The sequence below is a fragment of the Electrona antarctica genome, assembly GCF_951216825.1.
Source record: "Electrona antarctica genome assembly, chromosome: 21".
In the NCBI taxonomy this organism is placed as follows: domain Eukaryota; kingdom Metazoa; phylum Chordata; class Actinopteri; order Myctophiformes; family Myctophidae; genus Electrona; species Electrona antarctica.
The window spans coordinates 16,056,527-16,073,785 of record NC_136802.1 but is presented as its reverse complement, the minus strand read 5'-3'; the positions used below and the strand labels follow the sequence as shown (position 1 = coordinate 16,073,785).

General features: G+C 39.8%; 1 protein-coding gene across 3 annotated transcripts in view; it reads left to right on the top strand.

Moving 5' to 3' along the window:
* The window catches only part of LOC306914485 (protein Dok-7-like), a 50,897-nt gene extending 42,939 nt beyond the window's left edge, over positions 1-7,958 (top strand). For all 3 annotated transcript variants that reach the window (XM_079491524.1, XM_079491525.1, XM_079491523.1), the window contains one exon: positions 5,458-7,958. In XM_079491524.1, the coding sequence (XP_079347650.1) occupies positions 5,458-5,594 (137 nt within the window). In that variant the 3' untranslated portion in view covers positions 5,595-7,958. The remainder of the gene's footprint in view (positions 1-5,457) is intronic.
* Positions 7,959-17,259: the final 9,301 nt, after the last annotated feature.

Here is a 17,259-nt window from a genome sequence, read left to right as displayed (position 1 = left end):
AACTGTCTATTATCTCTGAATCTACGGCGCTCTCCGTGGTTTTGATCAGAACGGCAATGTTCTGTCCTAATTAATGACTTAACCAAGCATCTCATTTGGAATATAAAGAGAGATGAGACTTGACAGCACAAGGTAGTAATGGAAGATTATACCTCCCGGTTTTGGGGGGCAATGGAAGGCAGGGCTTTTCAGAGTAAAATCTTCCCATCTGCTTGGCACTCTAGCGCTTTTATTTTTGACAAACTCTTGCAGCATCATAAGTGTTAAAGCCAAAATGGGGTACTCGGACCCCAAAGCCTTTAAGCTCTAACATTGAACTCACATTTCAAATAAACAACCCAAATCTGTATCAATACTAAGCCAGCACCAGCTCAGTGGCCTTGTGGTTAGAGTGTCCGCCCTGAGACTGGGAGGTCGGGGTTCAATCCAATACCAAAGACTCTAAAAAATGGGACCCAGTGCCTCCCTGCTTGACACTCAGCATCAAGGGTTGGATTGGGGGTAAGTCCCTGTGACATACTAGCGTCATGTCCAGGGGGTGTACTTGTACATCAAGCTGCCTCACGCTACAGAAACAGGAGATAGGCTCCTGCCCTATGGGCCTCATGGCTCAGCAAGGCTACTTACTACTACTACTACTAAGCCAGCACAGAAAGAGGCTCTTGGTACGTCACAAACCATAATTCTATTTTCCTTAATCAAGAGTTAAGGGAATCTAAATGACGTCTGATTTGCTCGTGTCTCACGGAGCAGCTGGGTCCGTCCGTGTCATCAGATACGCAACAGCAGGATGCAATTGACAGAGAAGTCTGCTAATAGCGTCATTGTACTCAGGAATAAGAGGACAGCTTGAGCCTCGAGTTGGGAGAAGTTAATATCTAATGTTGGTGATACAGTTTATCTCACAGCATGTGGCGTCGTTTATCTGTCAACGAGGAAGAAGGATGCCACATCAAGGGGGTCAGAGGGCATTTGCGTCACAGCTGTGAATTCACTCACTCTAATGGGATCATCCTTTGGGTTTGGGGTCTGTTGATGAGTAGTTTTTATTTCTCTATTGGCACTCTTTGACTATAAGAACTAAGCCTACCGTGCTGTGCATCATATTTCACAGGTTCTGGATGTTTCCATATACGCTGCGGCTCTGTTTCAGCTACGGTTCTCAAAATCAAATTTTTGCTCAGGAGGTAGTGCTAACCCAATCTACATGTAACATTTTGAAATGAGCAGATCTACAAGCTCACAAACTTTGCAATGTGACGCGTTGTGAGCTTGTGGCTATTTACCCTTTTTAAATTTGTTCGGGTTATGGAAGGTTGTGGGTGACTCTTTGTAGTGGAAAAGAAAACGCAGAACTCAAGCACTCGTCGTTTTTACCTCCCCACACACACCTCTGTGTTGCCACTGCTATTGTACCCTATTGGCTCACCTATGCCAGTAAAGAGCCCCCGTGGAAGGATGTAGTACATCCATCCACTCCTCCCGTTCAACACCCCGGCCCTACTGACAGATGCTGCAACAGTGACAGCGTAATGCTTGCAGTCACATGATGCCACTCAATGTTGAGGGACTTTTCTCAGCCCTCCACTGATGAGGTGAAGCATCAATTGTTGAAGCCAGCAGGTGATGGCAATAATACTAATCGCCGTAGTCTTGCCGTGCATTACATGGAAACTCCTGTCGGACGTTAAAGTTGATTGAGTTGGATACTGTTACTGTACTATCCCTCTAACATTTCCACGTATTTCTAGTTATTGAAATTATATCATCATGCACATTTTTCCAGTACATAGCCTACCTTGTTGACTAGATTTAGAAGGCATTTTGAAGCTCTTGCTACTGAAACGATCAATTATTTATATGGAGAAATCCCGTCATTTAACATGCATCTCAGTCAGTGAGAAACACAGTGGAATGGGTGGGGCTCAGGGAAGGGTCAATTCCAGCTTGTATTTTTAACCCACGCTTTATATTTTTCTCGCTCATTTCTTAGTAGAAAAACGTCCTTATGCACATCTACGGTGAGACAGCCTATATGTATTGTAAGCTGTCAAGATAAATGTATCAAAACCCAGAGGTATAAAACCAAAAAAATCACATCACATTTAATAGAAGTTTGTCATTTAAACCTTTGGGGGCTAAGGTATCGCAAATAAAGATCCAATACGTTTCAAAGAGTAGAGAGAATTGGAAAGTTTGTGATAGTTCCGGATCAGATCCCAGTGTTTTTTGAAGACTGAAATTCTTGTCCTGTTTTTTTTTAATGAGAGTGGGGTTTCTGTAATTCCAATTCCCTCCACTCTTTGTCAACAAACGTGGGAGAAACATAATAGATTCTATCTTTAAAGCTAACTTTTCAAGTGCCAGCGCAACCCACACAAACCCTACTCAGCCCTATATATTCCATATGGCATCTACCCCTGCGGAAACTGCGCTCAATGTAACACCAACAAAGCTAAGGTTTTTTATTACCAATTATAAAACAAAAAAAACATTCCCTATCAAAAGTGTTATCACGTGCGCATGCACCCACGTGATTTATATGCTACTGTATGCTGTCCCTGTGGTCTGGCCTATATTGGCAAGACCACTAGGAAACTCAAAACACGCATCAGCGAGCACAAAAGCTCCATTTGGATGTGTTGTCTTATTAGTGTATTTGGAGGTTAGACCCTTAAGTTATACCTCTAATCTACCAGGTCTGATCCCCAATACATTTGTTAGGATATTATGCCCTCCAGGGACACGGCTTTCTGGCTTGTATTCAGTACACCTTGTATATCCCAGGTGAAAAAGAAATATACTAAAGTATAGTACATTTATTATATAAATGTATTATTTTCAAAAAAATTAAGTTGTACTTAGTTGCACTAAAGTTGCACTAAAGATATATTTAAACATATTTTAAATATATTTTAATGTACTTTCCCCCCCGAAAAAAATACAATTTAATTACAAATAAAGTACAGCACAGTACACTTTGCTGGTGTCATTAAGTATATTAAAGTATACTATCATTACATTTATAGTGCATTAACAATACATATCAAGTACTAAATAAATATATAGAGTATATTGCAATTATGCTTAAAATATACTATCAATGTATTGCAAATATACTTGTATTTGTTTCAAGTATACTATCAATGTATTACAAATATACGAGTATGTAATAAATTAATTTGAAGTATACTTTTAATAGTTTGAAGTAGTAATGTAATAATAACGCATTTAAACTCACTACAAGTACACAGACAATTAATTAAAAATATGCTATTATTACAATTAAAGTATGTTTGTGTTGTAACATTATTATTACATTGCTAGTACACTTGAAACTATTGAAAGTATACTTCAAATGAATTTATATAATATAGTATATTTTGAGCATAATTACTATACTACTATTACTATATATATTTATTATTTTATTTAGTACAAATGAGTATATTAAATATACTCCTGAAAAGTATAAATTTGCATATATTCTTAAAAAAAGAATATGCCAAAAATTGTCATATTGTAACGGCTTGAGGTATTTAGTATAGTTGCGGCCTGCAAGAGCCATGACAACTCTTTGTTGTAGCAAACATCAACAACAAACCCAATCCAACAGATACTACACATACAGTATGAGAGAGACTGGCCAAATGAACAGACATTTACATTCGTGGTTTTACTAAACAAATTACATAAAACAACATAAATCACCAAAAAACACTAACAAAACACTAAACACAATGACCCATAAAATAACGCCAATATGCATTCTAATATTCAAATAACACCACAAATAAGAACAATAACAGACACAGTCCTTGGAACCACAGTGCATGCTGGGAAATGGACTTCCTCTAGCCACCAATATAAGTATATTTGAATACACTCAAAATATAATAATTTAAAATATAGATATTTTTGTATAGTACACTTAAACAAATTACAAATTAATTTATGTTCACATTGAATGTGTATATATTCAATATATTTTGAATTTACTTAATAACAATACATTACAAATATAATGTAAGAAATATATTTCTAATAGCATCCAGGAACATTCATGAATAGTATACTTAAAATAAAGTAGACTAAAGTAAACTTTAAGTGTAATGCTTTTTCTGTATACTTTGTCAGCATTATACTATAAATGCACTGATGAAAAATGTACTTTTATGAAGTATAATTAAGTGAAACTTCAATACATTGGGCATTAACATACTTACAAAAATGTATACTTGAACATATTTTGATTGTATTTGTGAAAAGTATACTTTTTATATGCATATTATAGTATATCTTAAGATAAGTGCATATTGAGGATACTTTCCTAGGAGTATACTGTATAAGAACTTCAAATACAATAGTTTAAAATATATTTAAAATGAAATGTACTTAAGTTCAACAAAAACTTAACATTATCAGAATACATTTTTGAAAAGTACATTTAATTGAATTAGAATTATGTTGACATTCAATGTACTTTCTAGAAATATATATTGAATGCACTCTGATTATATTTGTAAAAAAATGTATTGTAAAAAAAATGTACTGTTAGCATGCTTTGACAAAAGTACCAATATACTTTTAGTACAAAAGTATACCTTCAGTATAATAAATGTACTAAAAGTATATTTTTAATATATTAAAATACATTACTTTTTCACCTGGGTATGTATAGGTATTTAACTTTTATTCTTGTTTATAATGCTTTCTCTACTGATTGATATAAATGTTTAATATAAGAATGTTCCTTTTTATCATGCAAACAATATACCACCTGTACACAAAACGCACCTCGTCCCTCTCCATAGTAACGGATTGGCGTGTGGCATCTGATTTACCCTCGCCGATCCTACTGTAGATTTGTATACTGACCGTTTGTCAGTCGCCTCTTTATTCCCGATGAAGGTCTGACCAACCAAAACATTGCTGATTAAATACAATTCTATACGTGAAGACACGTATAGAATTGCAGGATTCCAGTCTTTTCCTACTCTTGCTCATTTCTCCCACACATGGACATACACTTGATGTCACCAAGCATGTTGAGCTACTATTCATTAGCTACTCTGCAACAGTGACTGCTAGTGTGAATGCAACATACGTACTTTGAGAGTCGCTAGGGCAGCGACAAATGTCACCTGGTTTCCCTTTCACCAAACAAAGCCAATTGTGTCGCATAGTCGACTGGACCATCTCGATGCACCACGGTGGAATCGAACCTCCGCAGTGGTGGACAGTTAGGCTACTTTACCCCTGCCGCACTACCCGAATTCCCCTGAACTAAAGCAAGGTCATACTGTAGCTTGCAGACACAGGAACACAGCGAGCTATATTCATATCAGAGAGATGGGTGGCTGTGATTGTTCTGTGATAAAATGTTGCAGGCGGTGCAGGAAGAGAACCAATGATGATGTTAATGGAGCAATATATTGTATTGTTTCTCAACAACAGGGAAAAGTTCCTCCAAGTATGCCCAGATTGACATCACCGCCACGGAGACGGCCCATAAAGTAGGAACTCAGCATGCACTCTGTCGAGAGGAAGGCCTCCACACACTGGATCTGAGAAGACGAGGCATGCCACAGTGACCTGATCAGCATCATCAGAGACGTGCAGAGTGTTAGAGAGGCGGGGGCTGAAATCCCGTAAGAGGGCACTTTTGGACGAAAATATCAGATCTACAAGCCCACAACACGTCACGCTGCCTGCGACACGTTGTGAGCTTGTAGATCAGCTATTTTCGGGGCGCAACCCAGCACTCTTTAGCTAGTGGAGATGCGGTGTAACTACATGGATTTCTAAACAAATTTGTTCAATGCAAAATGCTGCGTTCAAGTCCAAGAAAAGGCAATTTTCCTGAATGCTGCCTTTCCGGTATGGCATGGAAAGGAGTGGCATTTGCATTTCTTTCACCATAGTAAAAGCTGCATAGTGGTCTGGAAAGGGCAGTTGTTTTACAGACGGGTAAAAGGGCAGGGGCTGAAGCCCCCTTTGATGTCTATGTGTGCACTTCCCTGAGCATCTCTGGAACTGTTCACATAGGCCGCAGGGCTCCCGACTAACATTTTTCACCACCACCCAGAACTATCCCTTAAATATTAATCCAATCCAACTTTAATTATTAAGCACATTTTAAAACAACAGAGTTGACCAAAGTGCTGTACAGTTTAGGCATAACAGTAATAAAACATAATGCAATACAAAAGAACACAAAATACGGTTAAACATGAGTACACAAATCTATCGTGATTTAAAAGCCAAGGAATCAAAATGAGTATAAAATTACAAAATTGTGAACTGTGCCACAGTGCCACACATTATGTTTGTCATGTAGAGATAGATTCTTTATTGATGTGCATGCACCAGAGATGCCCCGCCCACATGGACTTATAGGACACAACATATACAGCACATTTCCAAAAAATTAGAATATCATGGTTTTCCATGGTTTATTTCCATAATTCCATTCAAAAAGTTTAACTTTCATAGATTATAGATTCAGTGCACACAACGGAAATGATTTCAAGTATTTATTTGTTTATCTTTACACAATTTTGGCTCCCAGCTCATAAAACCCACTAAAACAGAATTTCAAAAAATTAGAATACTGTGAAGAAATCACCATTCACTTATGTTTTAATCTGAATGCCACATTAAGAAATTAGGATCAAATCAATCAAAATATGGTACTTTCAAAACAAAAATGTCAATCTTCAATACTTGGTTGGGAATCCCTTTGCCTTCATCACTGCCTCGATACGCCATGGCATTGAGGCAATCAGCCTGTGGCATTACGTTGTGTCTCTCATTACGTTGAATCTATAATCTATGAAAGTTAAACTTTTTGAATGGAATTTTGGAAATAAACCAACTTTTCCATGATATTACAATTTTCTGTAAATCAATTCATATTGTTTATTACTATAGTTATTACCATAAAAAACACTAATCAAACATAACTGTAGAATTATTTGAAATAAGTATTTATTATTTAATATAACTAATTATTGATAGCCAAACAATACTAAAACACCTTATATTTTGTGTATTGTATGTTAGGGGCTGGCCCCAAATATTTGGATGCTCATTCAACACATTTTAAGTATTAAGAATATTAAATATTTCAATCATTACACAATTCTCAGCCACCTCAAGCACATTCTCTCATTTTTGATCTGATGCAAGCTGCTTGTGGGTGTTTGGCTAGTGTTGTGTGGGAGTTCCTGTCATAGCCATTTTTTTATGTTTTACCTTTATAGAAAAATGAGAGAAATGAGATTCGCTGTATTTTATTTATTTTTTACATGCATAGATCATCAACAATAGTAAGTTTCACATTCTCTTAATGACTATAATTATTTAAAATATTATTTTTATTGACAGTCAGAGCAGCTGGCTTTTTACAAGTGGATTTTATTTTGTGACTGGTTACTGGGGAGGATCTCTGTTTGCCCCAAATACATATTTTATCGTCCCCGGGATGTTTGAGTAGTTCCGAGGCTTCCTCGGTGGGTTTTATCCCGTCAGATCCCAGCCCACTGCATCAAACTTTAATCTTCAGCATACTGTACATTAGGCTCTGTTGGGGGGCCTCTGCTCCCTCTCTATCCCTAAACGCCATTTTGATTATTATTATTATTGTCATAATTTAGTATTTAGTAAGTAAATGCAGGTTTTTCAGGCAGCATGTAGTTAACTGTAAAGGTGCATTCAGACTTTTAAATATTCGCCTCGGTTCGTCCCATTTGTGCTTCGCCAGGTCGCGCCGCACCCATCCGCGGCACTCGCGCAACTTCTCGTCTTTGCATTGACTTTGTATGTAATCACGCCGCTCTAACCATCCACGTCTGAACGAACCTTTAGGAGCAGTCCATGCTGGCATACATGGACTGCATCTTAACTTAGAGCGGACGTAGAACACGCACATCAACAGGTTGGGTGCTGGGCTAAAGAAACTTCAGTAGGTATTGGATGGAGCCCGCACACCATGGGTATAAGAAAGACGTTCTTTATTGAAAATTCAGAATTTTCAATAAAGAACGTCTTTCTTATACCCATGGTGTGCGGGCTCCATCCAATACCTACTGCATCTTAACTTAAACACAACCATGCTGCTGTGAAAGAGGTTCATTACAGGAGCCACTCACACACACACACTCAAACAAACAAACAATCCCCCTCAAGTATGCCATCTGTGTGCGTGAGTGTGTGTTTTCTAAAGAGGTAGCTCTCCCGTCACCAAGCAACATGAAAACAACCCCCTCGAAAGAGCAGATAGGGAAAATAAATCGTCGCTGTCACTTTTGTGTGACTGTAAGACGAAGGAAGGCATTAATTCACAAAAAAAAAACATTAAAATATGGATGTTTCTGCCCGACAGCAACAAAATCCAGCTTCAGCTGCAGCCCCATGGTGAACATGGAGTTATTAGCCAAATTCCAATACCGAAAATCTCTGCCACTCGTTCACTCACACTCGCTCACTCCAGCATGGCAAAGTATGGCGAAATTGGTGACCTGCCGAAATATGTGACCATCTTGTGGACTTCACACAACTTACATGGAGGTCTTTAAATATGTGGCCTGAATACCGCTAGGTTGAACTCTTCTAATAAATAAACTGCAACGATTTACACTCAGACACTGACGTTATGTGATGTCTACACGATTGTCACATATTTCAGCAGGTCACCAATTTCACCATAACACCACCATGCTGGAGCGACCGAGTGTGAGTGAGCGAGTTGCCGAGATTTGGGGTATTGGAATTTGGCTATTGCCTTTCACAGTTGACCCAGTCCACCCCCAATAAAGCACACCATGCTTCTGTGACCTCATTTGTGCATGAGGCGGGGTCATAAAAGAAAAGGCAAAGTTATGAGCTTATGAGCACTGTCACTGCCAATTAAGGCTGCAGGATATTAGTTAAGCATGCGATATTCAATCATGTTGTTTAAGACTGTTGTTTGAAGTACAAAAAATCACACCCGTGTGAACTGAGTGGTGCAGTGACGTCACACACTAACCATAGCAACCATGCTCACCTGTGCGTGGGGACAGGTACAGGTACACGGGTACATACACGGGTACACGGGTACAGACAAAGCTGGTTGTTGGTTGTTGGAGTGGTTTGCACCACTCAAAAATGTAAAACAATATGTAAAACAAATACAGTATCTAGCCCATCAAAAGGCAATAGAATGCCTCTGAACTTTGACTTTCAGTTGCATTATTGCACAATACAATAATAATATTAGGCCTGCTGCGATTCAGGCTGGAAAATACTGTCCTTGGATTTGAGGAGAAGTAGTTCCATGAGGGGCTACTGGGAAGTATACTGGGATAGAAACAGACAATGTTCAATTGAGAGGGGAGGGGAGGAGCAGGTGTGCCCAACTTGATTGATTTATACTTTGATCTCCACTCCACCGTGCTTTGCCGATGGTATTGAAAATAGACATACATTTATTTACCTCGATAAAATGTTGTCTCTCGGGATATGTGATATGCATACCTCGATGAAGGTACATTTTCGATATATCTTGCAGCCTTACTGCCAATTCTACCTTTGTGGTTATCACACCGTTAGTCCTATACTCCATATATGACAGGATTTTCAGTATAATAGGACATTTATGGGGAAGGAAAAAAAGTAATCCAGTCTTACACTTTCATAATGACGCTGAAGCTTCAGTAATCCGTTTACAGAACATTAGGCATGACGAATGGAGCACGGCAGACAAGACGTCGCAGTCTGTTCGTATGCTTTTGAGCGCTCATTAGCGTTTTTGGCCGCCATGAGTGAATAATTTCTCCTGCATCATCTCCACTGGGGGTTTGCTTGCTTGGGTATAGCTTAGCATTGACCACATCAACAGAATCTATTCTCCTTTTTCACAGTTCATAATATGAAAACCTTACCGTAGAGCTGGTTGCTTCATAAATAATTCAAAGGACAGAAAACAATGACATTCATGATGAGTTTTCTTCTTTTTTTACCTATAGTTTCAGAAAAAGCAAACAAAAACAACATCCTGGGACTGCTTGGCCCTTTTGGCTGGGGCTTCTCTTTTTCCCTTAAAATAGAAAACCTGAATGTTTTAAGAACCCTCTTCAATTTCTGAAGACTGATATGCCTTCTGTCTCACAGCACGAGAGAACATATAGGGGTCTGCCCCGCCCCGTGGCCATTGAAAATAAATCATTATATTTGTGATTGTTAGTCTATCTATCTATCCTAACCATCTTGTTATTTTGTTTGTAAATACTGCTCCATTTCTACCTTAGATGTTGTGGATTGTTATTAAATATACATGGAGATATAATGAATGTACAAATCTTTGAAAAAGACATCAAGGACATGCTGTGTTTTTTTCTTTTCTTTTCTTTTTCTTCCATGATCTACTTTCCTTGTAATATTTATAACAATTAACAAGTACTGCTTTGATGTGTAAGTTCAATTTTGCCTGAGGTACCGTAGTGTGTTTCCACGTCCAGTGGTATGCAATGTGAACCGAGTATAGGCACCATACTGTATTGTTATTGTATATAAAGCAGGCTTATCGTGAACTATGTGTTTTGTCTTATTTGAAATCACAAGACACTGATATCTAGGCTTCGGTGGCGTCAAGGTATTATATACCAGGATCTTGGAGATCCCGAAGATATGACTTTCTCTATACCGTCAAAATTGCAGACGCTTCTATTTCTATTCTGATATATTAGATATACAGTAGATATATATTGAGGTGATGTATTGTAGTGCACATGGACTCATGAAGATATTGCCACATAGCTTTACCTTGAGATGACTTCTTCCCAGCCAGTATTGATTTTGTCGACTAAAACTAAGACGAAAGATGTTCGTCGACTGCCTTTTTTCACTGATAAACTAAATGAAAACTAAGCTATGATGACTAAAACCAAGACTAAATATAGGCCTACTGACAATTTCGTCAACAAATAAAAACAGACTAAAATGTTAGAAAGGCACTAGTGGACAAGAGATCCAGTATAAGTATAAGTACACTTTGTTGCATGCTGAAAATAGCAGATGCGCTTGTAGATCGGCTATTTTCAGCAAGTGTAAAAACAGTCATTACGATGGCAACACATTGTAGTTGACTAAATCAACTGTAGATTTAGTCGACTAAAATCTTATGATAAAATAGAAATTTGCTGCCAAAAACAACACTGCTTCCCACTACAAAAAGCAGATTATTAGACACATGATTTTATTTGTATTCAACTGCTACCACTAATCCACAGCTACTACTATCATCTCTGTTCAGCACACTGATGTGACTGTGTGTATCCACCGCAGGGTGTCATCAAGTCCTTCAGCAGGGTATGCAGAATCTATGTAAGAAGGGCACTTATTTCCTATCAATTATTCTATGGGCCATACCTATAAAAAGGCTTGTCTAAGAAGGCTAATGGCATATTAGACACAGCAATGTAGGCTTCAATGTCATACATTCTACAATGATGTACTGTATGCCCTGCAGCTCAGCTCCAATGTTTTTACCAGTGGCTTGAAAAGCACTGGTCTATGAATACCCATGAAAACTTCGCCACGAGAGTTGACATATCGTCATACTGACGCGTACTTCTGATTGGCTGCCTTTCTACGAAACCCATAGATGGGGGGACGCAACAAGACACGTTTAATGCCATAGTCGAAACGGTCGCGTGAGCGCAGCAAAGCAGAGCACACCTGCTGATTTAACAGGCACCCCCACGCAGCCTACCGCGGACCCCCGCGTCGACCTCCGCGGGGACCCCCGTTGGACCCGGCGATCCGCGGACCCCCGCGATTTCGACATGTTCTTTGTACCTAGTGTCAAGCCAATGTCAACACTACAACCGACAGCTGTGCGCGAGCTGTGAGGAGCGACATATAATGGCTTGGAGAATATGCTACCTGAGAGTGCACAAATACAAACAGTCCATTTGTATTTTCCATCAGAGTTTATTGTTATAAAAGGGTCCTTTTGTTCCATTTGTAGTAGGCTAAAGGCTCATACTTAGTCTGGATTTTCGGTGGTTAGGTGACCACCGAACTACAACATGACGTCACGAGCCGGCGCCGCGGTGAAGAGCAAACCACCGCCACCGTCCCAGCCCTTCTCTCTGTTTTTACTCACCACCGCTCAACGTTATTTCAGCTCTGGTGGTCAGCTCACCACCGGTCACCTCACCACCGAAAGTCCAGACTATGAATGAGCCTTAAGGCTACACTGTAGCAGTGTAGCCTTAGTCACGACAGATCCTGTTGTTGTTAAAACTCATTCAGTGCCACCTGCTTGACGCCAAAGTGTAGAGGTTGTGCCATTGTGACAAATACAAGGCAATTAAAATCCGTTGTGCACGTCATCACGTGCACACCGACCGGATAAGATCAATTATTATTATTTTATTTTATTATTATAAGGCAGCCACTGGTAATTAACTGATAATTGATCAGTTCTTGTTATTTATTTTCCGAGTACAAAAATACAAAATTGTGAACTGTTCCACACATTAAAAAAAATAAATGCCATCATATGCTGTATACCCCGGGGAAATGTCAGGAAGGTATGAAGCGATAAATAAAATAGGCCCAGCGCCCCAGGCCTAATGATAGCAAACAAAATCCATATAATCTGCTTACATATTGCTTACTGGGAAGAAGTGACTGAAGCAATCAGCACCATGGACAGGGCCACATGCAAGGCCAATGTTGCATGCCATCCGACTCAGCTGATTTTAAACAGTTAATTCATGTATTTATTACCTATAGTTATTATATGTATATATCTGTCTGTCTGGTAACTAGTCCATTTTTCAGGTAGCCACGCAACTACATGGATGCAGTAAGGTTCCTCAACCTCTGGTCTGGGGCCCACCATTGGTCCAAATGGACCCTTACGGGTCTGTATTATAACTGTACAAATAGAACAAGTTACACTGTAACATTCTTAGTGTTAATTTAACTTTTTGGATATTTATAGGTTATGGTCATATGAACCATACATATATTCCACAACTAAGCCATTAACCAAGAGTTTTCCTTCAACCTCCTAATTACTGCGTATTTAAAGAAAGTGTTGTACATTTATTATAACGTTAATATGCTTTGATCATTATGGGTCTTAGTTGGTCATTCTCCCCTTAATGGCACTAGTCATTGTGTTAATAGTGTCCAAATAATGGAACGTAATAAAGTCAGTACCTTGGCAGGCAGCTGTTTCTCAGTGCAGCAGGAATGATGCACCTGTGCCAGCTCATAGATGTGTGCAGCTCTCACAGAGTAATAATCATGCAGAGAAGGAAGCAGTGTTCTCTCCGGTAGCACTAGCCATCCATTCCTGGTGAAGCCTGTAATCATTTACAGCTCTCCATCATATGGCTGCACTGATTTGTGATGAGACAGGTGTATAATATATATCTATACTGACTACCTAATGCTCAAGCATTGATTTGTAATTAATTAAAAGACAAAAAAGACAGGGGAGTGCATTTTCTTAAAGATGGACGTGCCGTGATTTTTTTGTTTTGCATGTGTCTATGGAGTTAACATTACTCTAATAGACCCCCAGGTGTGGTCATAATATTCAAATATGTCTTCCCTGTGTATTTTCTTCCTGAAAGCTGGAAGCCTTTGAGTCAAAAGGCCCAATCGAAATAACACCATTTTAGTGACATCATAACCCTAACTCCTCCCCAGACCCCTCCCACATTAACAGCTGTGGGCGAGGCTTAAGTTCAGCTGGGTGGTGCTAAGGTGAAAACCAGGTATACTTAATGAACTGGTAGGTGTGTCCACATAAAAAACATAATTTTCTGTACACTTTTTTGAAAGAAATGTTCCTCCTAGTATTATTACCTGATGATCATGTTTTAGGGGGGGAAATGCACGGCACTCCATCTTTAACCACTTAGGCCCTTTCCCAATTCCTTTTTTAACCCTACCCCTCATCTCTTGGCCCTAGCCCTTATCCCTTGGCCCTTCCCCTTGCCCCTAGATAATGAGTGTCAAGGGGTAGGGGGATAAATCATCACCCTAGGAATTGGAACGTCCCTAAATATTGAACGTCCCTTGTAGATATTGATATACAACCTGTTCTCAGAAAATAGCTGATCTGCAAGCTCACTACAGGCCAGTGGTCCCCAAACTTTTTCATGTCAAGGACCCCCAAATTGACAATAATTAGCCCACAGACCCCCATTTGAAGAGATATGCCAGGGACCCCATAGATCTTTACAAATATAGCAGTGTCACGGACCGCCAGTGTGACATGCATTAGTCCATGGACCCCCATTTGATGGCATTTCTGTCTCTGGGACCCCCAATTTATATTGTAAAATCAATGTAATTAACTCTGAGTGTACAAATGGACCCTTATGGGTCCATTTGGTTCCAAACTATCATTTAGCTGGGGACCCCCTGGAACTCACTCAAGGACCCCTGGGGGTCCCCATAACCCACTTTGGAAACCACTGCTATAAGCTGTAGATCGGCTATTTTGGGAGAAGAGATGGAACGTAAATATAACATTGCTGTGGTTATGATGAAATAAATATATTGTAATTTTGTCTCATCTTGGTAGCCCACCAGAATGTAATTCAGCTAGATATAGCTCATTCTGACACCTGCTCAACAGTTGTACCTGATTCATTGATTATTGTATTAACAGTTTGTATAGAATGGGTACAGTTATATATCATATACAGGGTTAGAAAAAGGAAAAACAATATAGAAAGAAGGGGCTGTGGTCACTGTGTTCATTGTTTTTAATATCATTAAGAACAGAGTCATTTTCTATCATGTCGTGGTATGCTACATATGAATGATAATGTTTCAAATTCAACAACATTTAGGACAATGGAAATGCCATCGTGATCCATCTCCATCCCATGTACAGGCTGTACAGCAGCTTGCAGTCTGTTTCATAGCTGGTTTGCCTGGGGGGGGAAAAACAACACCATTGCTAATTAGTTTTGTAACTTTTGCAACTTGTGGGGATTAGCATAACATTGGTCATGATAAAACCACACTATCACTGCACCGAGTAGCCGTTATGCAGCGACAGCGTTATGTAGGTACAGTAGGCTATTTCACGGCTTTAAAGTGCTCCAAAAACTGCAGAATGTTGACATATCGTGGTCTGGGGGGGTCTGACTAATGCCGGCTAGTTAAGCTATAGCTTGCATCCGAGTTGTTCCACCGGGGCACCGGCGGTAAATAAAAAATAATAAAGCGCCGAAGTGAAAAATGAATGGTTAACGTTACCGTAACGTTGTATGAATGCAACGCCGTAGCATATCGTTAGTTCAAGTGAGGTAACGTTAACCTTTGCTAGAGATTGCGATATTTTTGGCGATGCAGATTGTTAACACATTCAAATAATATTGGTTATCATATTCTTCCATAATAAAGGACGAAAAAGGCGTCTTACCTCGTCCGCCTTCCGCCCTCTGTGATGTCCCTTCGTTTTAAGTCTGGTCGCGAATCCCCTTCGTTTGAAGGGGATCCAATCCCTTGCCCTTGGCCCTACCCCTCGCTCCAAAGAGAATTGAGATAACCCTTCCTCCTCACGTGAACGCGCATCAGCAAGGGGAAGGGCTAAGGGCCATGGAGAAGGGGGGAATTGGGAAAGGGCCTTACTGTAAGCGCTATATCATTCTTTCTCGCACAACAAATGAAGATAGACGATCTACAAGCTCCTGACATATTGCACCGCGATATGTTGTGATCTTGTAGATACAGTATGCTATTTTCACAAATTCTAATTACATTTTGATATCATTGTGATATTATCAAATTTCAAAATCATCCATGAGCAGGGCTACAACAAAACATCTCCACCACCGGCTATACAATGGGGATATCAAAAGCAGAGGCATGGATTTCTTATAGTGGATTCTCCCATCACTCAAGTCAGCCAAGACAGACTCCTGGAGAGGGTATCCGTGACAACCAGCTCTTTCCCAGAGACATGCTCAGCTACTATATGGAATCCTAAAAGGTGCAAGAGGAGCCTTTGGCACCTTTGGAGTAGCCTGGCTTGGCCAGCCTCATAGCGGGGATTCACTGAAGATTCTTAAGAATGCAGGCTACCTTTGGAGGGGCTTTGTCCATGTCATACGGTGTGTGTGTGTTCATGCAGATGTGAACTAGTGTCCCTGCATTGCACATAGTGAACAAAGCATTCAAATGCCCACACACCTGCCAAGCACTCGTTTTCCATGTGGGAGTATTTCCTCTGAGTCAGACGGCATAAGCAGGAACAGAATGCCAGCTTTAACGCTGCATGCTCCTGTAACGACCTTGTTCATTCCAAAGCCGTAGCTACTGGCGCTAATGACTTTCCGAATGTTTTCCGGTTGGCATCATGAGGGTTGAAAATAGCAGTATCTACATGCTGCACAATGTGTCACGCCGTGGTGCTTGCATTATTTACTATTTTCAAATGGCCCAAATGTATTGAGGGCTGAAGGCCGGGGTTAATGTATGTTGTTAATGTATAATGTATGTTTTGTAATAATAATCCAAATCAGTAAAAGTATTGGAAATTGGAAATCCTCAAGTAAGTACAAACTGTATCAAAAGTACAGTACTTAAGTAAATGTACTTAGTAGCTCTAGCAGATTCTACTTGTAGCAAAGCACCTTTGATGTTTACTTCGTCATGGTCAGTATCATGACATGTCATATGCCTGTGACATCAGACCCCTCTGTGTGTGCTGTGAGAGGGGCCTGATGATGTGACAGGGCCTGACATTCCTGTCACAGGCATAATACACAAAGAAAAAAGTTTATTTTATTGAGTGTGAGGGGCGGTAAGGGACTTGGATATTGGATAGAGGGCACTGGCCCAACACAATTGATGCATGTTTGGGGAGAGAAGCTGGGCAGAACAGGCCGCTGCATGTACTCAGTATTCCTATAAGGGCTGAGGCCGCACCTCCCCTCCCTCTTATTGAGGGAATTCTGAAAGGCAGGTGTAACCCAGGTGGAAAACCCAGCTTACAAGCTAAAAGAGTTAACAAGGTTAACCAAGACATTATTTTATTTGTATTGAAATTCAATGTAAGGTATTGTTTTATTTAAAAACATGTACAAAAGAACCTACCTCAAACTAATACTACTACAATGGTTTAGTTGTTCATGAGGTATACTTGAAAGCAACACTAGAGGGCAGCACTGCTTTTTACAAGCACACACACACACTTGAAAGCAACAGCGTAGCTGAAAGTGACGTCACCACGTC